This window comes from Drosophila subpulchrella, chromosome X, assembly GCF_014743375.2.
Source record: "Drosophila subpulchrella strain 33 F10 #4 breed RU33 chromosome X, RU_Dsub_v1.1 Primary Assembly, whole genome shotgun sequence".
Lineage (NCBI taxonomy): Eukaryota > Metazoa > Arthropoda > Insecta > Diptera > Drosophilidae > Drosophila > Drosophila subpulchrella.
Window position 1 is genome coordinate 18,335,751 of NC_050613.1, and position 27,698 is coordinate 18,363,448.

The following is a 27,698-nucleotide window of genomic DNA, read 5'->3' on the forward strand; positions in this document are numbered from 1 at the left end:
AAAAAAAGGAGACCCAATTAACTCGACAAATCATGACACTTTCTTGCACATGGGTTAATAAATATATGTCGATTGTGTGGCCAGGGGTGTTGGGATTTCCTTTGGCGGGGGGCCGTTGGGTGCCAAGGGGCGTGGGGTGTATCTTCAACTGTCTGCAGTTGCCTCAACTGTTGATGCAACACACTCACACATCAAACAGCTGTGCAGACATTTTAAGCAGCCTGTCGTCATTGTTTATGGGAATTACATATGTATGTGCCACACATAAACACACCAAATATATATGCACAATGCATATACATATATATACAAATATACACGCAGTTGTAGAACCCCTAGACATTTTCTAGACTCGCTCCTAGTACGAGTATCTATCAACAATGCGTCTCGCCGTCTGACTTCAGTCTGACTCCCCGTCTGGATGTCTGGCATTGGTTTAGCTGTCTGTCCGTATGTCTGACTCTCTGTCCGTATGCCTGTCCGTCCGTCTGTCTGCCTGACTTCTGTCTATATCTTACTACCCCACACGGAATTCCCCGGTTTAAGGCCTGCTTTCTGTCTGTTTGACGTCCTCCAAGTGAGGCTTATCAGTGCGTGCTGCCCCATCCGATTTCCCGGCAATTGAACTGATCGTTTTGGTGGAATTATAATAACTTCATTTTCTATAAACTAATTTCGGGTGATTTAGATTTTTCGTAGACTTCTTTTTTGTTTTATATACGGAAAAATCAATCATGAAAATGGTTTAAAATGTTGACACTTTTTTAAAATGTTTATTTAATAGTAGAATGTTAGGGAATTCAACTACAAATTCATAGAGGTATCCCCTTTTAAAATCGGAGTCCAATAAGACAAGTTATGGAGTATTGAAGTGCAGATTTGGGTCACAGTTCTGAAAACCAGGGAAAATCGAACATGGAAATGGGTCAAAATTTTGACCCTCTTTTACAAGAAATATTTAAATGTAGATTATTAGAGAATTCAACCACAAACTCATAGAGGTATCCCACTTTAAAATCGGTGTCCAATAACTCAAGTTATGGACACTTGAAGTGCAGTTTTGGGTCACCAATCTAAAAACCATTGGAAATAGAGAAAAATCGAACATGAAAATGGGTCAAAACTAGGACCCTCTTCGAAAAGAAATATTTGAATGAAGATTATTAGAGAATTTAAACACAAACTCATAGAGATATCACACTTTAAAATCGAAGGCCAATAACTCAAGTTATGGAATCTTGAAGTTCAGTTTTGGGTCACCATTCTGAAAACCATTGGAAATACAGAAAAATCGAGCATGAAAATGGGTCCAAATTTGGACCATCGTTTTAAGATAATATTTGAACGTTCATTATTAGGGAATGCAGCCACAATCTCATAAAGGTATCCCATTTTAAAATCGGCGTTCTATAGCTTAAGTTATCGATTATAGAAGTGCAGCTTTGTGTTCCCTTTCTGAAAACAATTGGAAGTAGGGAAACATTTTAATAAAATACAATACCTTGCCATATTAAAGCCTTAGTAGGTCTCCCCCTTTTCTCAGAAGCTATAACTAATTTTCTGCTATTTTCCTGCATGTGCTTGAACTTGAACTTTGAACCTACTTATGGCAATGCCAAACAACAACAACGCGCTCAAAGTCGAGGAAAAATGGAAACTTTTTCAATGCCACAACCACAGACACAACTACCAGATGCTGCCTGGGGTTTTCTTGCTCCGCCAGCAGCTTTTCTTCCTTCCCTTTTTATAGTTGCTGCTGATTAAAATATGCAAAATAGCAGACCGAGTAAGATGAAGTGATGACGTCAAGAGGCCGAAAATTCGAGGGAAAATCCAAAGAAAATACAAGTTTATTCAAGGCTAGAAGTCAGGGGTGGTAACCAAAAATATTTTCAGAGCCGTTTTAATTTGTATAAGTTATTAATAACTATCTAAGCCATTTTTAGTTGTACTTATATTGCAGTAATTTTTGAAACAAGGGCTTACACTAAGTTAAAGCTTTGCTTATAAATAAATTTTGATTTTATGATTCTTACACTCAATTACTGAAGTAAATCAAGTAAATATATTTGGGGCAATGATGTAAAATTGTATAAATAAATAAGAAGATTGCTTAACAAGTTGTGGAACCTTTAATTTATAAATTTTTTGGTCTTTTAACCCCTGAAATACAATCTTTTTATGATCCACTGCCGAGATTCGTAATTAAAAGGTTGACTTTTGTCGCTCACTGTGAGCCACGTCATAATTAAGCGCGCCTGCCACATGTTGCAGTCGAAAACTTTTCTCTTCATGGCTGTGTGTGTGTGTTGTATCTGTGTGTATGTGTTAATTTCACCAAAACATTCTTCCTGTGAATGTGTGAGTGTGTCTGTGTGTATCTGTGTGGCACTTGAGGCAACAACGCAGACAGTTAACAGACTTTCTGAGACAACAACAACTATAACAGGCGACTATGTGGCATTGCCATTCAACTTTTAACCCCCCGAAAAAGCTCCCATTTCCCTTCCACTGCCTTGCCAAACAAGAATAACATTCATTTTGGGTAATTAAAGTAGTGAAAGTTTACCCAACACATTCACATTCACACTCGTGACATTTGCCATAGCCTACATTTAAGCTAAATAGGCAAATTTGATGTGAAGTTAAATAAATTCGAGAAGTGCTTGAAGGGCATTCAACTCAGACGAAAGTAAACTTTAACTTCTGTTTGTCAAACATGATTAAATATTGTTGGCAGCTGAGGAAACTGTAGAAGGGGAATTAAAATGTACCAAAATGTATGACAGATGATAATTAAGAGTTGATCTTAACAGGAAAGTTGTTATTTAAATATTTAAACCAATTTGTATTGTACTTTTCTTGTCCTTTAGCATATTTATAACAAAAACAGATATATTATACATTTTATTTGAGTGTTAAAATGATAAAGAAATATTTTTTAAAATAAATAAACTAATTAACCCCTTACTTTTCTTATCCTTCTAGCATATTCTTCAAAATTCCAAATTTCAACGAAGAAGAAAGCGTGTAAAACTCAAAGAGAAACCGGCAAAAAGAAACCAAAAAGCTAAAGGCAAAAAAATTCACACAATTACGCAATCTCGGCAAATCGAAAGGCAACTCTACCAAGATCAACTCTACCAACAAGACGAACACGCTACAACTCTGGCAGCGCTCTCTGGCTAATATTGAAAAAAAAAAAACAAAACGAATCAATTGAAACATTATCTTAAACCCTCTTTAATCACACACACACACACATATGCACCATCTGTCTCCCTCACACACCCACACAAATTCGAACAACTGGACCAATTAAATGTTTATGGAAACAAAAAGGAGGAAAGCGAAAAACTTAACCAAATCTAAATAAAACAATTTTCGTTTCTTGGGGCAAAGCAAAAAAAAGTAACTTTCGAACTTGGAAATATTTTCAAATTTTCGGAAAACCCCAAAAAAATAAAACAGTGTTGTAAAACAGCCCCAAATTACATATTTCGGTGTGCAAAAGTAACAAAAAAGTAAAAATATTTTAAAAAGACGCAAAAAGAAGTCACAAATAACAAGAACAACCCGTAAACAACTGCAGCGACAAACAGCAACAACAACAACAACAGCAAGCTAGCAACAACAACTGCAACAAACAACAATCCAAAATCGACGAAGACGACGGCCCCCGACAAAAATCAATTGGAAAATTGAAACTTATGGATTGCTGGACGGGTAACGCCCGACTGGCGAGTGTTTTAGTTTAAGGTGAGTTTGAAAATATATATTTTTAATATTATAAAATTAGGAACATCTTTTAAACAATATAAATTTATGAGTTTCTTATTAAAAACAAAGAGTTCTTCATTGAAAATATAAGGCAAAGAACTATAAAATACCAAAAATATAATAAAGAAAGTATTTTAAGTATTTTTCAAGTATTTCAAAAAGGTTTAGAGTAAAAACTACTTATAAAATATGGAAAAAACTTAGGCAAAGTATTCAAAAAAGTCCTATAAACACACAACAAATGCCATTATATTTTTGTTGGCTATATTAGTTTTAAATCTACTAAGATATTCGCAAATTCCTTCCAAACAAAATGTAGTTTCCATGCAATTAACCACACAGGGTGTCTTAACCCCTTGTTGCCCCCCGCCTGCGATTCCCTCTGCGGCCAAAGAACATCAAACAAAGGCAAGCCAAACCACAATCAGGAAAAAAAGAGACTGCAAAAATTATTTGCGAATTTTTTTTGCATTATTTTTGGTGCTTTATTTTTGAAGGCCAAGGTCGCCGCGCATATGGGATCATAATGAGAAGAGGAGGAGAGAAGCCCAACAGAAAACGGGGAAAAAGCACCAAACAAATTTTAATGCATGACAAAAGTTTTATTTTATTTCATTTTGTTTTTCGGCTTTTATTTCATTATTTTTTTGCAAGCTTCTTTTTTTTTTTACTTTTTGGCTTGAGTTGATCGAGGCGGAAGTGAGCGACGTCGTCTGCGCTTTTTGACAATGGGAAGTGAATGCTAAAAGATCATACCAAAAAAAAATAAAAAAAATAAAGTCTGAAGTATGGGTGTGTTTGTGTGTGTTTGCTGTCAAACAATTGTGTGGCCAAACATGGCGCTTTGGCTTTGGCTTTGCCTTTGGCTTGGCTCAAGTGAAGGTTTCTCATTTTAAATTGAAAAAATTGTTTTTTGCACAATTGCGAAATTGTTTTAATTAGCCAACCGCGCGTGTGTGTGTGTGTGTGTGCATGCGTTAATTGCAGTTTCCAAAATTAGCAAAACACACAGACAAAGGCGTCAGTCGTCAGTCGTCATGTTCATGGCTGTCAAAGCTTTTTCCCTCTTTGATTGACAGCAGCTGCCCTGTTGTGAATGGCCGCGAGTGTATTGGTGGGCATCTGTGTGAGCGACAACCCTGCCTTTCGGCACATCTAATGGTCCGCCCATTATATACCTCATATACCTCATATACCATATTCCATAAAGCATTTTCTTTGTTCTGCCTCTAATTTCAAAGGTGGCCTCCTCGGAAATTCCATTTTTGTCCATAGTTTGGGGTTACTTTGAATTTCTATGCAACCACCATAATTAACTCAGCTTCTTTTATAGGAAATACATTTTTTTAGGACCAGGCCATCTGTTTTTATAATTTAAAAAAAAGGCTTAGGGAGTTCTAAAACAGTTTTAGATTTTTTATATGCCATCTGCTTCTATATTTTTAATATTTCTAAAACAGTTTAGAGAGTTGTAATACATTTTTTTTAGATTTTCTTTATAACCCTTAAAATGATTATAAGCCCAATAAGAAATTTTAATCACCTAGATTCTTATATTTTTAATATTTTTTAAAAGGTTTAGAGAGTTCTAACACATTTTTTTAGATTTTCTTTATAGCCATAAAAATGATTACAAGCCCAATAAGAAATTTAAATCACATGCTAACTTTAAATTGAAATATTTACAAATAAAATGATATCAATTTTAACTACTATGAATTAATAATTTATCACTTACCTTATTCATTAAAACTGCAATTTCCTAGTCTCAAAATAAGAAGGTCACTCGTAAATTGAAAGCCACAATTGTCTGTCACGCTGGAAAGCAGTTTTCCTCTGGCATTTTCTTAGTTCCCAGGGTCGCGAAATCAGGCAAATGCCTTCTCCCATTAATAAAACGTTAGCACCCGTTCGGGCCAAGTGCAAGTTGGCCGGGCCAACAGGCCAACGGGCCAGACTATGACAAAATTAAGGCCTAATTGATGAAACGGCAAAACAAAAGTTATTTCTATTGATTGAGCGGCGAAAGAGTTGCCAAGTGAAAATGCAGCGACGGAGAAACGGTTGCTTACATAATTATGTGCAATTTATGCGCAACGTGACAAATCAATTTTCCTCCGACTCGATGCCGTTTTTTTTTTTTCGTTTTTCTCGGCGCTTTTCTCAAAGCGTTGACAGCCAACCGATCTCTCTGGATTTTCGCACGCTCAATTGTTGGCCAGAACCGTTATCATGACTTGGCCTAAACAAAAAAATAAATAAATAAATGGGAAAGGCCCACGAAAAGAAAATTAAATTCAAGGCTAAATAAATTTGTTCTTAAAATAAGAGCGTTAAAAAAAAGGAAAAAAAGAAATGGAATCTTTTTCCAGATAGAAAGGTTCTCTTGAAAATATTTTTTAATTGCTAAATTATTGTTAGTGATTTTATATTAGTATTTAATTTAAACAAAAGGTGCGAGTTCTCTAACTAAACCAAGTGCATTAAATTTTTTAAAAACTATCTTAGCTGCCTTTGTTCTTTTTTATCCATTTTTTTAATCTCAATTTTCAAGCACTTCCGCATTGTGCTCTATTTTTTTTTATTACGCATACGCCGCGTGTTTGCGTGATAAATTTTTATTTTGTTTTCTCTCTGTTCAAATATCAAAACACACGAGGCTGCATTCATAAGTTATTTTTTTTATGTAATGCACAATACCTATATATCGTTTATACCATATACACATATATTTTTTTTTTTATCGAAAATGCGTGCTCAGCTAAGCATTGAAAGCAAAATAAGAAGAAAAATAAAAATAAGCAGCTGGGGGGGAAAAAAAAATAAACTGAAATGCTCACGACGCAACAACGTGCAATTTGTAATTGTTATTATTGTTGCTGCCACGCCCAGAACGCCCACACGCTTTTGCGGCGCCAGTCGCAGGTTTTCTCGCTACGGAAAACTGAAAACTGAAAACCGAACTCAAAACACACCAACTCACACGTCAGAAAAAAAAGATTACAGCACTCCGAGCTAAAGATACGCACTTGGGATATGCCGTTAATTATTATTAATGCAACCCGATCTGCCCAGGTGTTTTGTTCATATAATACAGACCGTGGGCTTTACTGATATAAATAATGGAATATCTGTACATACCGATGTGCAAATCGTATTGACAAACTCTTCCTACTCGAATTTAGGTAAAAGACGCCTAATGGAATTGTAAACCGTTTTGAATTAAATATTACCAATGCAGTTAACCTTTTAAGCCTCAACTAGGATTGTGTGTAGCAATTTCTTTATAATTTGCCTTGAAATAGGTTTATAAATAGTCAATTTACGGAAAGCAATCAGCAAAAGAACGCAATCGAAATTGGATTAGATTCCGAAATTGGGTAATGTTTACTAGGGAAAACGAGTTAAAAGGAGAACTTGAGGAAAGGGTCACACTAACGCGGGGGAAAAGAGTAAGAAAGAGAAAGGGTAACACCAATTGGTAAAGAAAAGAGTAGAAACAAAATCGTGTTTCACGCAAAATAGGAAGTGATTAATAGACGACCTTAAGCAGACAACAAAGGAACTTAAGAGAAGTGCATTGTGCAAGGGAGAGCGAGAGAGATGGAGCGTGTGAGAGAGAGAGACGCAGTGAGCGAGTGCGCATGCAATACGAGCATGGTCACCCTAAAATGCACTTCCATGCGTGGCTACGTTTTTGAGTGTGTGTGTGTGTGTGTGTGTGCTGGCGTGTGTGTTATCGCTGTGGCATTGCAACAACTACAAACTATAACGCAATTATATGCAATGCCCCAACCTCAAACCCACAACCACCCACATACCACCCACTCATGCCTAGCGCCATCTCGCTCGCACTCACTGGGCGGCAAAATCGCATTTTGCGTGCATCAATTATTGCGCATTTCTCAGTTGCGTTGTTCAATTTTTTTTATTCGTTGTTTTTCTCTATGTTTTTTGCCTGTAGTTGCTGTTTTTATCTGACAGCCGCCTTCTAATTTACACAACAACAACAATTACTATTGTACAATTATAATGCATAACATTGGCTAAGCAAGTAAGGCAAAAAAAAAGGAAAACAGAAGTAGACCTAAACAAGTCTTCTATTTTTTAGGGCTGCATGGAATAGGGTTCTGTTTACTTAGAACATTTTAAGGTTAAAAATTGTATTTATAGATTAATTTCTGACTTGTAGCCATTAATTATGTAGTTTTGTGAGAATTTATTTACCACATTTCTTACAAAGAATCAGATTTTTTTTTTATTTTCCATTTTTTTTTTATTTTGTATAAACTTATATTATTAAAAACAAAAAGCAAATGATCTTTTGTAAACACTCAATGTTTTCATGTTTTTGTTTAAAAGCTTAAAAATTATTTAATTAATTTTATTTATTATTTATTTATTTATGATTATTTTTTTTTTTTTCATATTTATATACTTGTAGTTTATTTTTTATTATTGCAAATTAAAAATTCTTGGAAGCTCTGAATCGAAAAATTCTTTTATTTAATTGTATTTATTTTTTTATTTAATTTTATTTATTTTTTTATTTATTTATTATTTATTTTTTTATTTTTGTTTTATTTATTTTTTATTTACTTATTGTTTTATTATTGCAAAATAAAAATTCGCGGAAATCCAAGCCAGAAACCTTGAAAATCCAGGGCTGCCGTAGTGATTTCCCACTGATTTACAGCTCTGACGTGGCTTTCAACCTTTCCCCCCGCGGAACACATTGCGTATGCGTGTTTTTTTTTTTTCTCCTTTATTTATTTAGTTTTTTGCTGCTTTGAGAAGCGCTGGGAAAGGCGTGTGTGGAGTTGCTGTTGCACTTTGCTGCGTGACACATTGTGTGACTGACTTTTCAACTAATAGCAGCAGGAACCACCGACATGCAAGCCGGGGGTCTGACCCATTGGCAATTAGCATTTCGGACGGAGCTGAATTTTTCAGTTTAGTTTGGCCAAAAAAAAAAAAAATAAGCAAAAACAAAAACAACAACAAAATTGTACATAAAATACAAAAAAATAACCATATCTGATCGTGGTCGGGGCCCCACTTGCGTGTTCTTCTCCTGTGTATGTGTAATTGTGGATTAATTATAGCCAAGGACCCCACAAGATACAAATAAAGATACAAAGTGTATCTCTATCGCTCCATGTGTCTGTGCAATTTCCGTCCACAGAACAAGGTTAATTCAGTTAGCCATTGTTGGTATAGTTTGCCGCTCGGTCGCTTGTTGTTTTTTATTTATTTCTTTTTTTTTGCCTTAATTGCGCTCTGAGTTACATAATCATTGCAGCTGATGAACACGCACACAGCTGTAAATTATTATTATATTTTTTTTTTATGGCTATTTAGAAACACTTTCGACCTCCAAGAGGACGGAATTAAAACAATAGAAAACCCGTTAAGGCTTTTCGCTACTTCTGGGGCGACAATTTCTGCGCCTTTTGATGCGCGTGGAAGACCCTAGGCAAATTAAAATACAAATTCACATCACAAGAACCGGTTATTTTTGCACACTTTTTACATTTGCTCTTTTGGGGAATTGAGAAACATAGACATGGCCCACAAAAAAGCCACTTCCTAGCCAGGTTTCCAAAAGTTCTTGGTTTTTTTTAGTGTAAGAAAATAATGTATAATATATTTGCACCTTTTTTCTAAGATCATTAATTTTTTAATGTTATTTAAAATCTAACTTATTTAATTAAATAGTTTTCAGTATTTTTTATACCAGTTGGAACAGTGTATAATGTTCAAAACCAAAAAACTTGTATTCAAAGGTATAAATCGCAAATTTATGTCGCATTTTAAGCAGACACCTCGGATATTTATGAAAAATTAATAAGATACTGTCTGACCTTTTTGGACCTGTCAGCGAGCGTTAGAAACGAAATTTCACCGACGGGCAGAATCGACACGCGTTTTGACCATTGCAAAATGCTTCCCATGACTTTGGCCAAAATGGCAAACCAAATAAAATGAAATAAAAGAGAACTTTCGAAAGTTGAGACAGAAAGGCGAAAGGAAAGCAGAGAAGCGGCAACAAAAAATGCATAAATTTGGCATAAATTATGCTCTCACCTAGGCAACTCAACCCCTTTTTCCCCCTTTTTTTTTTGTATTTTTTATGTATTTTTTTTATATTTTTCTGCACTCCACCCCCTCACGACTGTGAAGCGTTGAAAAATGATGGCAACTTGCAAATTGCGCGGAAAATAAAGTGAAGGATGGGGCAGGCGTGAAAGATCGATTGTTGGATCGCGATGTTGAATTTGCAGCTAAATGCGGGCGGATTTTGATCATTGTAGGAGGAGGGAGTTCAAAGACTAATGGGAAAAAAAACTTATGGGTGGAGCCAGAGAAAGGAAAAGTTGAGAAGAATTAAAAGCCGTTTTGTAATGGTAACAACTCTGAATTGATTGAAGAAACAGTCAAAGCAAAAGCAATCAAGTGTGTAGTGAAAGTTAAAAGAGATGAACTGAAACAGAAACATTTTTACTATATTTATTAATGTATTTTATAATTTTATTTAACCATTTCTAAAAGAGTTAGTGAAAAATGGTATAATATATAACATTATTATTTTGTAAAATTTGTTTAACTCTTTCTAAATTTGTTTCAATATAATTTCCTTGCTGACTGAAACTTTAGTCCCATCATATCCCATAAATTAGCCAAAGCTCCCAAAGACCCATACTTTATCAACCCTTTAATCAGATTCTCGCGATGATTAATAAATGTGTTTCTATGCCTAAATCGAAGCGACAGCAAAGAATAAAAGCTAGGCAGAAAACAAAAAAAATTCGCGAGTCTATTGAACTTTCGTTCGCCCCATAAGCCCCAAATCAGGGGGTTCAATGAACCCCAGAACATTTTTTTTGGGGCTGAAAGAGATCAACGACACGCACCAAAATTACAGACGGCAAAGCAACAACACCTCGTAGGCCTCAATTCGCAAAAAAGCAAAAAAAAACCAAAGAGAGACACGCACAAAATGTTAGAGTCAATGAACTCACACGCACAATACAAAAAAAAAAGAGGCAGAGAAATTCGCAATCGCAAAAAAGTGCGTAGCCCAAATTTTGCGAGATCAACGCACGCACAAAAAATAAGAAAAAAAGCAATAATGATAATAAAGCCAGAAATACAGGCAAAAATGTTGCCAAAAATCGCGAACTACCTCTCTTTTTCGCTCTGTCAACATTTTTCAAAGTCAAGTTGAAGAGCGTGCGAATCTATAAGATTGCGCTAGTATTGGCGTATCTGTGTGCCAGCGATATTATTTTTGCCAATTCTCTCGCTCGTGTGCTTTTCTAATCTCACTCTCTCTCTCTCTCCCCCTCTTGTTGCTTACGCAATTTCGCATGTTTGGCAAACACAAAAAAAAATTATTAAACAAAATGTGCAAAAAAAATGGAAAAAAGTATCTGCAAGATAGAAACGAACTTTTTGCCTGTGTGTTTTATCAGCCACACTTGTCAAATACAATATTCGTGGACAATAATTTCAGAATAACCATATGATGGCAAATCCACTAACTATAAGCCATGTATATAAGGTATGAATTTGTATATAACATTAGTAATAGTTTGTTATCGCAAAAAAGAGTGCTGAAATATGGCAGAAGTCACGTTCGCAGCACCTCAACGCATGACATTAGGCGAAAATACAGAAAAAGTCTTAAAAACAGTATTGTAAACTCATAACACTTATGACAAACTTTGAAAGAAAAAGAAATATAATTGTAAAGAAAGGTTAAATAATTTTGTAAAATACTTTTCAAGAAATTTAAACCTATGATTAAGCAAAAACTTCACCCCCTGACTTTATGATATTTTGGTTATTATTATTATTTTTGCATGCTGGTAGTTATTTTTTATCAGTTATACATGTTATAGGCTTGCTTAACCTTCTGACCTTAGGTTAAATATTTTGTTTTTATCACAAACTTTACATATATTAGCCTTTTCTGCAGCTCACTTTTGGCATTTTGTGGGTATTAAAAATGTTTAAAGCGCCTTTTCTCAACTGGCAGCTGTCAATGCGATTTTCCGATGCGTTGGCGACCTTCTGACCCCTCAGCGGGTGAAATAAATAGACAAGCGATAAATTCCATTAATCAACGACAAAGACCAAACATTATTATCCCACTAGGCAAATTTGTCTTCCGCCAAAAAAAAAAAAAATGTGTGCAAAAATTCCAAAAGCATATAGAGGAAAACATATGTTATCTGTATCTGTTTGATTTCGTATGTGGGTCACACACAAATGCGAAAATGCGAAAAAAAAGCGGCAAAAAAAATTCGCACGCACTCATAAACGAAATCAGCTTGCGGAGCCGGCTGCGTAGATTGCGTATACGCAATGTGTGTCAAGGACAGAAATGTGCGAATTTTTTATGGGCCCAGCGACGGCTCTCTCTCTTTCTTTCGCACCTTTTTGCGCTGAGAAAATGTTTAATTTTCCACAGTGTCTAAAATTAAACCCAAACAAAAACAACACTGGAGCACCTACTGAACCAATTTGTGTGTGCGTAGATAGCATTGAATTTCAGCTGTGCGACAAGCAGCCCGCTAGAAACCATTTTTGTCTGCCATTTCTCGCTTCTTTTTTTTTCTTTGTGGGTTTGCCTATTTGCAAGGCACTTTTTTTTTTTTGTATTTTTCGCAACTATTCGCAATTCACGCCCACGGTCAAGCCAAAGGTCAGGCCAGTTGCCAGTTACTCTAAGCCCACGAAACAAATGAGCAATGACTGCAAACACACAATCGCACACATCAAACTCGCAGATGTGTGTTTCCCCCAGACGGTTTTTTTATTATTATTTTTTTATAATTTTCTCTTTTTAATTTCGCCATGGAAATCGCTGGCGCAGAAGCTGTGCGTGGAATGCCCTCAAAATAGGTGGAAAATGCATTTTCCTAAGATCTTGAAAAATGCAAGAGACAAATTAGTCAAGGTACCTTTAATAGCTAAAAATATGCCACTTAGACATTTTTCAAAACACTTTTTAATATTTATGTTATTAAAAAATATTTAAAAATGTTTTAAGCTGAATAAAATAATTTGTATGTTTTAAAGAAATAATTACAATGCCTTCTTTCTGGTAACTCTATGTTTATTGAAAAAATAAAATTCAAAATCAAACAGTTAAATATTTTTGTTTTTATAAGCAGTTAAGCAAAATAAAAGTAAAAAATAAATTTAGAAAAAATAAAATGCAGATTTTTATAAATAAATATAATGAATATATTTCGTTTTATACAACAAAATATCTTTTTTGGCTGCATGCTACATATATTTTTAAATAAATTAAAAATATTTTTATAAGCTATTATTAGTTACTCTTAATTAAAAACAAAATTTTTTTTAAATCAAACAGTTAAATATTTTTTATATAAGAACTAAAAGAAATCTCATGTAGATTTTTATAGGTGAATATATCTAAATACATTTTGTTTTAGGCTTTATTTAATTCTTATATTATATTTTAATAATTACAAATATTTTCTTAAGTTAACAAGGCTCTTGCTTTTTGATGAGGGTATAATTTTGCACACATTTCGCACATAGTAACTACATGTGAACTTGTGGCGCGCTTCTTGTGGATGTATCTTTGTATCTTTGTATCTGAGCAGCTGCTTCTGGGCTTCGTCACTCCCTGACCCCCCCCCCCATAAAAACCCCCCTTCCCCCTTTTTCGCCTATCTCTTCGCTGTCAATGTGTGTCAAATTTCCAATTGGGTCGCACGCACAAGCTACTTTGTTGTTATTTGCGAATTTTTTTCTGTATCTTTGAATGTGTGAGTTTTTCGCGAGCGCGTTGATCGCGGAAACGAAACAAAAACCTTGCCTGTGTGCGTGTCTATTTTTTGTATTTTTCGCCTGTGTGTGTGTGCGAACGCATTGCGTAATCGCCGTTGTACTCTTGCTCTAGCTGAATTTTTGCTATTTTTTTTTATTTTTGGACAGCAGCTTGACAACCAAACAAAGCCAAAAAGACAGCAGCACCCAATAATGAAAAAAAAAATAGAAAAAAAGGGCGATGGACGCCTAGTTTGGGTTAACTTGGTGGCTTTTGCCTAGTTAGCGCCTTGAAAAAAAATCGCACATTCATATGTAGATGTATGTAGATATGTTTGGAGACACAAAAGCAGTTAGAAGTCAAAGCAACAAGCAGAGGAACAAAAAACACATAGAAAACCTGAAAAAAATGTGGAGAAATTGGGAAACCCAAGATTCGACTGCTATATGATATGGCCAACTGATCTGGGCAATTCCCACTCAGACAATAAAAGGAATATGCTAAAACAAATATTAAGTTATTCCGCACACTTTTTCCAAATTAGAATTAGAATTGCTTGGCTGTTCTAACAAAAAGGTGGTTTAGCTATAAGTTCAAAAGATATTCTTTTTTTTAAGTTGAAACTTTTTAAATAAATCATAATGCCCTTAGGATGAAAATAAGATGAAGGGGGTTAAGGTGGTTAGGTGCAATGGTTCTGCCAAAAAGTTTTTAGAACAAGAAATATTTGTAAAAAGTTTTGGCATAACGAAGAAAGTCATTTTAAGGAACAGATTAGACCAATCTTGGTTATAAGCAGACATTAGTAAATATTATAGAAACTTCTTCGAAAGTTCAAAGATATAATGCATTCTTATAGCTTGGCAAAGTAAGCAAGTTTAATTTTAAATTTTAGTTATATTAAGCTTAAAAATTTTTAAACTAATCAACATGCACAAATTTATCAATATATATTTTTAATGACAATAAAATCTTTGTATAAATGGGATCCACACAAAAATCACTTCCAGAACACCTTCCATAGTAATGTATTTGCAATCCCCCCGAAATGATGCATATCTTTTGTTTAAATCCTCTGCCAAACAGGTAGAATACTAAATTCTCGGAGCGATTCTCCGAAAAAATATCCCGTAAAAAGTAAAGATTGCCAAAAGGCAAAACGCAAAAATTTTCGTGACATAGGCAATCAGAAAAAATAAAAATATAAAACAAACTGACTTTTGTACAGTTGTTTCTGGCTTGTTTCTTTTCTAATTCTCCTCCTCTCTTTTTTCTCTATGCGGAATTGAAATTTTTTTTTTGTTTGCCTTTGCGAAATTAGCAGCCGCAAAAAAAGTTTGCGAATTTTTGCGCTTCTCTTTTTTTTTTTTTTTGGGTAACGCACAAAAGCGCGTTGAGAACAGCAACAAAAAAAATAGTAGAAAACGTAGAAGAGCTGTCCCCGAATTTAGGTCAAATGCTCAAACGTCGTTTCTGCGTGCCGATTGGCAAAAAAAAAGCAAATAAAAGTTTGCGAATTTTTTTTGTGCCTCTGCTCATTTTATTTATCTTTTTTTTGGGCTTTTTTGACAGTGTGTGCGTTAATGTTTTATTAGCTATTGTTGCTATTATTGTTGTTGTTGTTGCCGGTGCTTAACTAACGGTTCATCAAAATGATTGCGCCCGCTTGGAAACTAGAAAATAAAAATAGTAAAAAAAAAGAAGTCGAGGAAAACACGAGGAACCAGCGGCAATAGTCGAAATAAAATGCCATAAAATTGCTTAGAAAATTGTTAGTGTTTTTTCATGTTGTCTGGGTTGAAATGTTAAGATCTCAATGGTTTTAATTATAGTATTTATGGGATAGTTTTTATGTCCACGATCAGTTGGGAATGAGAGGAATACGCTTATGTGCGTTGATCTTCAAGAATAAATTAAACTTGAGCTTGGGGAAATGGATCCCATCTTAATTAATACAGCTTTGGAATTAAATCCCATTTTATGGTAGATATATAGTTATTATATATTTAATATTAGTTTATATTTCCTTTAATTTTCATATAATTATTTAATAATATAGAAAAACTATAAGCTTTCTTTGTAGTAAATACAAAAATATAAGTATGTAATAAGATCTGTATTTAAATTATCAAAACCCTTAACTTTTGAGAATGGTATATGAAATATTTCGATTTTTTTTGTCATAACATTGAATTTATTTTCGTTCGCAATCGTTACATAAATTTAGTACAATAATTTTGTACTTTCAATTTACCTAAAACCTTGTGTTCTGTTGTATGTCTGTGTCTGTGTTTCACTTGGGGGAAAACATACCATCTCTGTAACAAGTAATAATACACTAAATAACACCATTTCGGGGGGAAGTATAGAGTTATAGAGCTGTGGAGTTACGATCTAGACTTGGACTTGGAGGGCTGATGCATCATGATGCGTCGGCGAACAGCTCCGATGGCGAGATCCCAGTTGTGTGCCGTCTTCAGATCCTCCTCCCTGGCCAATCTCTTGTCCTTGGAACTGCTGGCCTTTCGTTTGGTGGTCTTCTTCCTGAAAGACTTGGTCACACTAGATGATAGTTTGTCCGGTAGAATTTTCACGGGCTCCACGGCAGCAACTTTCTTTGTCCTAAGGTTTTTCCCCACAGTACGCCGTCTTACGGACTTTTTCATTTCCACACTGGCCATCGAGAGGATCTGGCGAATGGAGCGGACACGCCTCACGGTCACAGGAGGCGTAGGACTACGGATCCTGCGACCCGAAGAGGGTGATACCCTCGAGAATTTGCGATTGGGTGGCGGTGGAACCCGCATGGCCGCCACTTTGGGTGGCAGATCCAGTAGATTGTCGTACTTGGGACGTTTTTCATCGAGCTGGGTCCTCAGACGCGAGGGTTTCGGCGGCGGCTTGTAGGACTCCAGGGTGTAGCGGGTGGGCCGCTTGCCACCCACCGAGGAGCGGCCCAGGGACCACAGACCCTTGCTCTCCTTCTGGAAGGCGCGGTAGACCAGATGGCGCGGCACAGGGATCGGCAGCTCTGCATGACGTTGCTGAAAGGAAATAGTTCTAGATTATTAGAGAATTCAACCACAAATTCATAGAGGTATCCCACGTCTAAATCGGGATCTAATAACTCAAGTTATGGCATAGTGAAGTTAAGTTTTTGGTAACCATTCTGAAAACCATTGGAAATACGGAAAAATTGAACATGAAAATGGGTTAAAACTTTGACCCTCTTTGAAAAGAAATATTTAAATGTAGATTATTAGAGAATTCAACTACAAACTCATAGAGGTATCCCACTTCAAAATCGGAGTGCAATAACTCAAGTTATGGAATCTTGATGTGCAGTTTTGGGTCACCATTCTGAATACCATTGAAAATTGGTAAAAATCGTACATGAAAATGGGTGAAAATTTGGACCTTCTTTGAAAAGGAATATTTTAATGTAGATTATTTCGAAATTTAAATACAAATTCACAGAGGTATCACACTTCAAAATCAAAGTACACTCAAGTTATGGAATTTTGAAGTGCCATTTTGGGTCACCATTCTAAAAACCATTTGAAATAGGGAAAAACCAAATATGAAAATGGGTCAAAATTTTGACCCTCTTGGAAAATAAATATTTGAATGTAGATGATTAGAGAATTTAAACACAAACTCATAGAGGTATCCCACTTTAAAATCGGATTACAATAACTCAAGTTAGGGAATCTTGAAGTTCAGTTTTGGGTCACCATTCTGAAAACTGTTGGAAATTGGGAAAAATCGAACATGAACATAGGTCAAAATGTTGACCCTCTTTGAAATAAAATATTTGAATGCAGATTATTAGAAAATTTAAACACAAATTCATAGAGGTGTCCCACGCTTAAATCGGGATATAATAGCTCAAGTTATGGATTATAGTAGTGTACATTTTGGTTCCCAATCCAAAAGCCATTGGAAATACTAAAAGGGCTCCAAAAATGTTAAGTATTCCGATCTTTTCCTCCAAAATCTCAGATAATCTTACCGAATCGTAGAGCTCCCGCTGGCGCATACTTAGTCCCGGCCAGGTTATAGCGGCCCGTTCCAGACCCTCGTCGATGCTGCAGTTGTGCATTATGCAGAGTTCGCGGACGCAATTGTAGAACTGAAGCGGATTGGCGTCCCGCGGCTTGAAGCGGCTCAAAGCCTTGATCAGGCGGGCCCGCTGCTCCCGTTTTTGGTCCTCGGAGGACTCGGGGGCGGATGATTGATAGGTCTGTCCCTCTTGATCCTTGGCCATCGCGATTTATTCCGAGATACTGCGTTTGCGCGAACAATCAGAGCGCACTTTCAATTTTGTCTCGAGATCTATTTTTGGGTTTCGTTCAACAATTTGGCTGACTTTTAGAGACACATCGAGAATTTTAACTTGTGTAAAAAAATCAAAAAATTAGTCGATAGTGTCTATTCCGGACCAGCACTCTGAATAAAATGAGTTTGGAGAAGGGGACACTACTGACAATTTGAAAGTAAAAGGCAGCGACTACTGGGTGGATTGAAATATTATGAGTAGATACTTAACAGTTTGTATTGTGACATTTTATTCTTGTAATACACCTATTAATTCTTTAGAAATGCACTATTATTTAATTTTATTTAGATAGAGTGTAATAAACTAGTTATATATCGCGCTAAATAAGATTAAGAAGCTTTGCCATAGAAACTTGCAAGAAAAGGAAGTGAAAATTGTTATATTAAACAGGAGGCAATAAAATAATGTGAATTGAACAGCTGGACACAATGGATCCGCATACATTGCATCGATTGATCGATGAACAACAATGAATGCAAAAAATCTTAAGGGGTATCTGACAAAAAGCTCGATTGATCTAATATTGAAGTAGAAACGGAAACGACTGACCTATCTCAACTGAAGAAGAGGTTCCAGGAAAGGGATTGGAAAAGGGGGTTTGATTTTTTTTTTAAACAAACAGGTTAAGTAATGCAAACTTCCTGGCGATAAGAAAGCTTGTTTGTAAACAATATGTTCTATATATATTTTTTATTAATTATAATTTAATAATGACAAACAAAAAATAAAAATATCTATTAAAGTTTTAAATTAAAAAACAAATTTCAAGAATCTTTTAAAAATAAAAAAAAAATTATATGGAATATATCTATATATTTTTAATACCTTTCGATCGATGAATATATCTGGCTGATCGGCCCAATTTTTCTCTTTAACCGCTTCATGCCTTAAAAGTAGTTGGTATTTGTGGTGGCTAAAACTAAAAATGGCTGCCAATGGGTTAAATGTGCCAGTAGCAGGCCCTCTCTTTCTCTCGCACTTTAGGGGCACTATTTCCATCCCGCATTTAAACACACACACATATATATATACGCATAGGAGGGTTAGCAACCCTTACCGCCTTGTAGGGGTGTGTGTGTGAGTGTGTGAGTTCTCACCCTCAAAAAAACCGAGGCATTTGTTCGACCATTAAATGCGTTCAGCCAAGAAATACAACAACGTAGGGGTTAAAAAGGTGGAAGAATAGCTGAAGGAATAGGAACAGGAAGAATAGTGTGTATTTCTCTAGTTTCGGTTTGAGTGTGTGTGTGTGTGGATGTCCTTAGTTGAAATCGAGCTACCCCTACCCATCGAAATAAATAGGGGAAGGTGAAGCAGCCGACACACACACCACGCCTCCTCTTTGACCTACACTGCCAGAAACCATATTTTTGAACCAAAAAGAAAGGAATATTTTATATAGCTCTTAAGATAAATATCTAGTATTTTAGCATGGACAAAAAATATACCAAACAATTCACTTAAAATACCACAAAATACTGTACAAAGAAAATACTATACAAATTAAATGATTTTAGAATTTTTTGAAGAGTTCTTCTGATTTATTTTTATATATTGGTAGGAAGATATTTCTTTTTAGTATTATAAATTATACTTAAAATTAAACACATTTTCCTGATTAACAGTCAAAACTAAAAGAATAAAATAAAAAGAAAAATGTATAAAATTTGAAAAAATGTATTTTTAAACATTACTTTATTTTTAGTTAATTTTGTAAAGGTTTTGGCTTATATATTTCCTAACAGTGTAGATTTCAGAGCCTTGTCTTTGGGCTTTGCGTGTTTCGATTGTTGTTACTATTGTTGCTACTGTTTTTGGGGGTTCTCCGTAGCGATTTTCCAGCAAATATTTGGACTATTCGTAGACATCCAATATGCATGGGCTTTTCTTGTTTTCGTATGTTTGTTTTTTACCATAGGAGCGAAAGAAAGAGAGGGCCATAGGCCGGAGGAAGTGCAGGGCGGCCATTGGAATGAAGTTATAGGACAGGTAAACATATATGCATATATAAATGCACTTGTGCCCACCTATATATATATTTGTATATATTTGTATATATCTGTATATATATCTCCCTTTTGGCCCAACGAATCGCTGGAGCGTGCAGTGTGCAAGGGAGATGGGTAGAGGGGGTTTAGTGGGGAGTGAAAGGAGGGTCGTCATGTCTCGTGTGAAAATATGTTTTCTTTCATCTTTTTTTTCTGTTTTTTTTTCCCCCATTTTTTTTATACACAATTTGCATTTGCGCAAAAAGTGCAAAAGTTGACACACGCAAAACTCGGCAGCTTATTAGTATCAATGTATGTTTTTGTCTGCGTGTGTGGGAATGCACACTATGCACTCTATATATGCATATATATACATATATATGCGTTAGTATATGTATTCGCCATTTTGCTGGCCAGTTTACCCATTTTTTTTGTGTTCATACTGGCCATTTATAATTTTATTTGTATTTTCCTTTGACCCTCCGAAACCCCCAATGCACTTAATGAAATTCTTTTTTAACGTATTTTCCCCCCGTCTCTTTCTCTCGTTGCAGGTGAGTGGCGCTTTTTTATTTATTAATGGATTTTCCATTTACCCTCAAGAACGGTTTGACACAAGGATTGGCGGCCAAGGGAACAGTTTGACGTCATGGTGAAAAAAATAGTAAAAGCAAAAAAAAAGTAATATCCCATAACCGAAGTTGCCTCGAAAAACTGTGATAAGTAAAAAGTGCACTAATTGGGGTAGGTAAGGCTGCAGGCTTCTATGTAAATCAATTGGAAATAATTTGATGGCTAATGAAAATGGAATTGATCAATTAATTGACATTCAGGCAGTGAAGTGCAATGCTCCTGTTTTTTTTTTTCTGTTACAAATGGCAAGTCGATAGTTGATTAAAAGGGTTAAAGAGTCTACAGCTGTCCCTGGGAAATTGAAAAGCAATCTTAGTGCAGTTTTCAGCAATGCACTGTTTACACACCGAAAATGTTTACTAATTATATCAGCCAGCGAAATTTGCTGCCTCATCTGGGGAACCCTTTTCACATTTATCCCCCCATTTTTTTCTGGCTCTCATCATTTTTTGTGTGGGCTGCGAAAAAGTTGCGAGTGTCAACAAACAAATCCAACAGAGGCAGAAGTGTGGAGATTTTTTTTGTACCTCTCGCAATCGAAAGACTTGAAAAGTAAACAACAACAAAGTAGCAAAGTAGTGGGGAAAAATCAACAAAAAATAGCCATGGAGTATGACAATGTTGTGGGGAGATGATTTCAATTTGATGCCAAATGAAATTATGCTCAATAATATTGAAAAACATACATATATTCAGTTGCAAAATTGGAACGTGATAGGAGATTTACACATAAAAGAATATTTTATTGTTTTAATTTACAAAATATATCAAAGAGTAGTATAAAAATCATTTTTATTTACATATTAGAAAGAGATAAAAGATGATCATCATTTTTTCGATTGTTTTTCCGATTGTTTTTTCGATTGTTTTTCGATTGTTATTCGATTGTTTTTTTTTTTGATATAGAGGTATTTTTTTCGTGTGGAACAAAGTTTTATGGCTTACCTCTTAGATCGTCTTCTGGACTGCAAGTGTTGCGCTTTTGGCATTTTCCGGCATGACGGAATGAGCCCAGCTGCATCCCACTATTTCTTCGCAGCACCTACACTTCGGATCCGAAAGCTACTTGGCAGCCTCCCACTGATCTTCGCAACCCGTTCCTATCTGGAGCTGCTCTTTCTTCTCCAAAAATAATCCAAATATTTTAAAAGAAAATAAATAGATCAGCTACCGTTGAAGATAGAGGATGGCCACCTCTATAAACTATACTAATAATAGAAATTTTATATTATTTAATTTACCAAATTTCGATAGTGCATCCAGAACTTGTCTTCTCAAAAGTATGTCTTTCTTCTGACTGAAAATGCAGCTTCTGATGTGTGTGTTTTTGTTGTTGCACTAGCAGTTCTTGTTGCTGTTGCAGTTGCAATCTTTTTTTTTGTTATTGTTGCTGTTGCACTTTGGTTTTGGTTTTTTGCTGCACGCAGAGCACGCATTTCCAGCGTGAAATGCAATTTCTGCGCTAGAGGAATTTCAATTGTGTTGGTGTGGCCCGAAGGGAGATAAGTGCGGGAGGCGTTGTTCCCGGTCTCCAACTCGGACTTGGATACACTCGGAAAAATAGTTCGAAGAAATGGGAACATTTTATAGAAAAAGTAAGACCTTAATATGGTGCTCTTTTAACTAGATCACAAAGATTTGTTCTAGATTTGTAGATTACAAAAATAGAATTTCAAATTTAGTCTTTGTAGATTACAAAAATAGAATTTCAAATTTTGTCTTGGTTGAGATCTTATAAAAATTACTAAAGGAATCTTATGTGCAAACTATATAGCCTTAGTTCCAAAGAATCGATTTTTTCGGAAGCAGACCTACCTAATTTTTCTAGTTTCCACTATTTTCCCCCAGTGCATGCATGTGTATAATTTGGTTTACCTTTTGCCGTTGCAACTCCCGCAACTGCAGCTCAGAAACTGAGAAATAAATGGATGGATGATGGGCCAAGTCAGTCTTGGTCTTCAGTCTGCAGTCTGCAGTCTTCGGGCCGTAGTCTTCAGTCCTCGCTTTGGTTTAGACCCGGTTCAGTTTTGGCGTTCGTCAGTTTGTCAGTCACTCAGTCATTCAGTCAGTCAAACGCACGACGCTCACGCAGAGCACGCAACTCGAATTGTCTTCGCTCGATTCTTCGGCCCCCGCTTCTCCAGTCTCCAGTATTCGGTCTCCAGTCTCCTGCCTTCTCTTCTGCAGGCCCAGCTTCCACTTTTCTTCTCCCGTTTCTTGTTTCTGTGCACTTCTTTTAATGTTAGTTGAACTTGGAGGCCACAGCAAATTGCAGCTCTTCTACACAATTTCCAAGACGTCAAAATCTATTGTTGCTCTTGGAGATTTAGATTTGTGCGGGTGTTTTCGCTGCAGCCCGTTCTTCCCGTTCTTCTGGCTGTTTCAAATCGCAAAAAAGGAGAATAAGGGGAACCAGAAGAGCAGCGATCTCTTTGATCTTGATAAGCAAATCAAAGTGGAGCATGAGAAGAATTGCTAGCGTAGAATTGGAGGGCGGAAGATATTTGTGTCAGGCTATGTATATCCCAGAATCTGCGAGTATCAGTAATATGTAACTGATTTTAAGGGCTTTTAAAATTGTTATAAAAATGGAAGGTAAGAATGCGTTGCCCGGAAAATGTTAATTTTTTGTTAATGCATACTTGACAATTAGCTTGATTATAAAATTACAAGATTGAAAACCAAATGGTATCTTTTATGGTGTTTATTTAGTTAGAAACTATGTTATTGGTCTGGATGAAATTGATTGTATCAATAGAATCCCTCGATGCAATCCCTTAAACATACTCATCCCCAGCGGTATTCCTGCAATTACCATTTTAAGTGGTGGATAACCCCGGGCAGCAGATGTCGATAAGGATGAATACAAACAGGCAACAAGGCAGTCAACACGAACCGAATCAAAGGACCAAAGAAACCCAAGAAAGTTGCCAAAAAAAATTGAAAATTTATTCATCTCCAAAAGAGTGAATATGTATAGGGGGGATATATAGTCGTACATACATTTATCGACACTTTTCGAGACGCGTGCCTGGAAATACAGAGCGGCAAAATTGGCTCCTTTTGGGCACGTTCCAGCTGGCCTCAGCTCTTAGTCCTGGCTTTGCCCAGCCCCTCACTTATGTTAATTATTCGCCACGGCTAATTATGTGACCAGACCCTCTTTAGAGGGTTAAGGACCCGCCGGAAAAAAAAGGCCAAGGGGGTAAATCGAGTAATTTTCATGGCAATTTCTGCGTAATTCGCTCGCCCAGTCGTCGCATGTCTGGCGACAAATGCCGGGATCTATAAAATAAATAATAAAATAATGTGCGCACCCTCCAAGGAAAAGGGAGGGAGTGTCCTTCTGCACTGCTACTGTCGCTACTGTAACTATATAATTATCGTAATTATTTTAATTGCACCTCGAAGAAGGCAAAAAAAAAAGAGGAGGAAAACGCAAGGCAAAGCGAAAAGTAAAATATGTAAACAAGGATCAAAAGCGACGGAATAGACACGAAGATAATGCATAATGAATTTTAATTGAAATAATGCAAAAGGTCAGTGGGTTCCTTTAGCAAAGGCCGGGGGTACCTTCTGGGAAATGGAGGTAACGTGGAAAAAGACGTTTCCACAAGCAATAATTCTTAGGTAGTTTAAAATGCTTACTATTTAAATACAGTTCCTTATAAAACAGAGGGAGTAGCTTAAAAAATTAAAGCAAATTGAACTACAATATAAACATATAATAGTATTTGATTATTCCATTTAAACCTTCTTGGAATTCCTTATAAGTGAGAAGCTTGTACCATATTCCTTGTATTATTTTGGCACATTAATCAAAGCATTCCCCAATATGCCAACTGGATTTGAGCATTGATACGCAACCCGATAATTTTGCATTGGCTTCCCGACAGATTCTCCTCGGCAGTCCCAGGTTCAATATCTTCTGGCTGCCCCCTCTGCTCCTTTGTGGTTGCGGTGCCCTGCAACTGGTCAAACCACAATAACTGCAGGTCCAAGACCTGCCCAAAAAAAAAAAAGAAAAGAAAAAAGCAGGCAGCAGATAAAGGAAAAAGGCCATAAAAACTGCTGTTCCAACTGCTGTCCGTAGGTCCGGTTGTCCAGTTGTCCGCATGTCCGCTTGTCCGCTTGTCCGTATGTCCGCTTGTCCGTTTGTCCGTCCGTGGAGTGTCCGTTGCTGCTGGCTACTCTTTTGGTGCTCTTTTTTGCCGGTGGTCCTGCCACTCGCGCCTCTTTTTGTTCTCGACTTCTCGACTCCTTTTTGGACCGCAATCAATGTGAAGTTGGCTCTGTTTTTTTTTTCTTCCTTTATTATTCTTCCCAGTTTTTTTTTTTACTTCTGGCCCATTGTTGCCTTTACCGGCCCCGTTGTTGTGTGTGGTCAGTTTTGGTTTGCCGCTGCTGTGTTTCGGGTCCCCGAGTTGATTACTTAATTCTATTGATGACGTTTTGACTGATTGCCTTATGAGCTTTCACTTTTTGTGCTGCAGACTGCGGACTCTGCGGCTCAGTTATTAACTGGTGCCGCTGTTATGAATTATTCATGCAACAACCACAAGGCGCACACTTTGTTGCCGCCTTGCTGAACTTTTTGCTTGGCTCGATGTCCGCTGCTCTGGGACTTCATCATCAGGCGATCCGATCCGATGCGATGCGATGCGATGCCATGCGATCCGATCGGATCCAAACGGACGGTCTTGGTCTTGGGTATCCGCTGGGTCTCTGCTCTCGTTAAACGTTTCAATTGACATTGCTGATTACACTGGCCAGCAGGTAGTTGGATGCTTGGTAATTACAAGGACACTAACGATTTTTGTTTTGAAAAATAATCAAATATACATTTGGTCACTCAGTTCCATGTTTGAAAACGATTATATGGTCACACTGTCAGCTGGCAGTCAGCTGATTCACAAACCATAAATGAATATGTATTAAAATTTAAAAAAAAAGGTGTACCCATGTGACTAAACGGTTTTTACTGAGCCTAATTGTACATTTTCTTTTTACTAAAAATGGAAAGCCATTTAACATATGGTCACAATTTTTTTTCACCTGACATTTTTTGAGTGCATTTCTCTGTGGTTTTGCTGGGGAGTGTTTACCGCTAGATGACTTTATTAACGCCACTGGTGGCAACATCATCATCGTCATCTTGCAATCAAAGTCGCCGACAAAAGTTCCCCGCTCATGGACACATCCATACAGTCGCGCTCATACGTATATGGCGGGCATGATTTAGTGTCAGGCACAGCGAATTCCTTCACACCTGCTAAAGTCTCGCTGTCATGTCAATAATGTCGAAAATGCAACAGCTCTCGCCCGCTCCATCTCTTTTCCTCTTTGCAGAGTCTATCTCTTTCACTCCCGGGCAGAGTGATACCTGATAATGATGTGACAAAACAGCGGTCGAGATTTTTTTTTTGCTTTTGCCCGCAGGCGAATTGAGGTGCATCTGGAAAGGAGTTGGGTACAAAAAAGAGAAGCCACCGCCCGAGGAGGAGTAGAAAACTAAAGTTACTGGAAGTGGGGGGGGGGGGGGGGGGGGCTACCAGGGGGTATACCACATACCCCCCTTGGCTGTCATTAACGTGATTTTGTTATTACGCGTGCGCAGCGACTAAAAAAAAAGAGGAGAAAAGAAAAAATACCAGGAGGTGTGGAGTGGTTTTGGATGCTGCTACTAGCAGATACTACTGCTTCTACCTGTGTCCTACCTCTCCTTTTGAGATATCGCCTGCCAACGTTAAGCTAAAGTGACACTTTGACAGCGATGCGTGATAAACGACGAAAAATGGCCACGCGGCCTTTGTTGTGGGTTATTTTCGGGGGCTTTGGCTTATTTGAGGCCCCAGCAGGAGTCACTAATTTTTAATCGCTTTAGCATTTAAATTTGTTCGATTTTTTCTTAGGTTTGGGTGACTTTTAAAGGTTAATACGATAGGCTTAACTCTATGCTTGTAATATTTAAAAAATATATATTTTTATATACTAGCAATAAAATTCATTGGAAAAACAGCAAATAATTTATAAGAAGCTGATCCTAAATACTAAGGTATAAAAATCGCATAAAAAATTAAAATTTTATATTTATATTTTATTTTTATATTTTATAATCTATATTCTAAGGACTTAGGAGTAGTCACTAATTTTAAATCGCTGTTACTTTTAAACATGTAAAATATTTCCCTTCGTTTTGGTGACCTTAAAAACTCAATACGTTGCATTAGATATGTTCAGTGTTAATGTTAAATATAAAAATCAATGGAAAATCTAAGGAAATTTTAAGCACTAGAAGCGATGGTTCTAAGCTTGATTTTTATATTTTGTACTTATATTTCTTAAAAAATATATATATTCTTTAACAACTTTTATTTCGGCCTATTTTGTATATAACTAAGAGAACATACAGCTATGTATCTTTTCATCTAAACGACGTACTCATGTGTTAAAGGTTTAATGTTAAGTGTGGTATACCTGATTTAATTTCGTGTATACCAGCCGCACCCGCGCTATCTTGGATTGTGCCCCATAAGATCCATAAGATTCGCCAGATCCCCACCCCCATTAGGCCCCCCCCGTACGCCTCTGATTTTAACCCCTGTGCGCCTGACAATGCGTCCGCTGGAGTCGCATAAAAATGTTCGATGCCAGGCAAATAAAAAACTATAAAAACCTCCGGAGCACAAACATGCCGAGACAACTTGAGGGGTGGCTGGGGGTTTTTTTGCGAGGGGGGTTCCAGTGGGGCTGTGGGCCTGTGGGGGGTTAAAGGGGGCCTGACACGAGCACCACACAGTGGTCGCGTTTTTAAAACTCTAAAACGCGTGGGCGCACAATAGAGTTGTTGCTGTTACTGTTTCGGTTTTTCTTTTTCTACTTTTTTTTTTTTATTGTGCGGCTGACTTGAGAGTTTGACTGCGCCGCTGGATTTTGACATTTTCTAACACGCGCCTGCCAAGCGGCATAAAAATTGACATATTATAATGTCATGGCGTCCCCGATTTGCGCCACTGCGTCCAACAAACATGCCAGCGAAGGCAGCCAAAACAAAACTGCAGGAAAATCTCTCAATCCGTCAACGGAGGCTGCGTGGGTGGGCGGCAATGGAAAATCTCCGTTTCCCGGGCCAAAGGGGGGCGTGGCA

At 36.7% G+C, this 27,698-nt stretch overlaps 2 protein-coding genes across 2 annotated transcripts in view; one reads left to right on the forward strand and one right to left on the reverse strand.

Moving 5' to 3' along the window:
- Positions 1–27,698, forward strand: part of LOC119558355 (broad-complex core protein) — a 155,267-nt gene that overhangs the window by 17,586 nt on the left and 109,983 nt on the right. The window contains exon 2 of the mRNA XM_037871857.1: positions 2,989–3,759. The gene's annotated coding sequence lies outside the window, so the exon portion shown is untranslated. The remainder of the gene's footprint in view (positions 1–2,988; positions 3,760–27,698) is intronic.
- Positions 15,763–18,052, reverse strand: LOC119558356. Its single transcript, XM_037871860.1, has 2 exons — positions 17,604–18,052; positions 15,763–16,635 (listed from the first exon to the last, which is right to left on the reverse strand). The coding sequence occupies exons 1-2, from the start codon at positions 17,856–17,858 to the stop codon at positions 15,979–15,981; spliced, it is 912 nt and encodes a 303-aa protein (XP_037727788.1). The 5' UTR covers positions 17,859–18,052; the 3' UTR covers positions 15,763–15,978.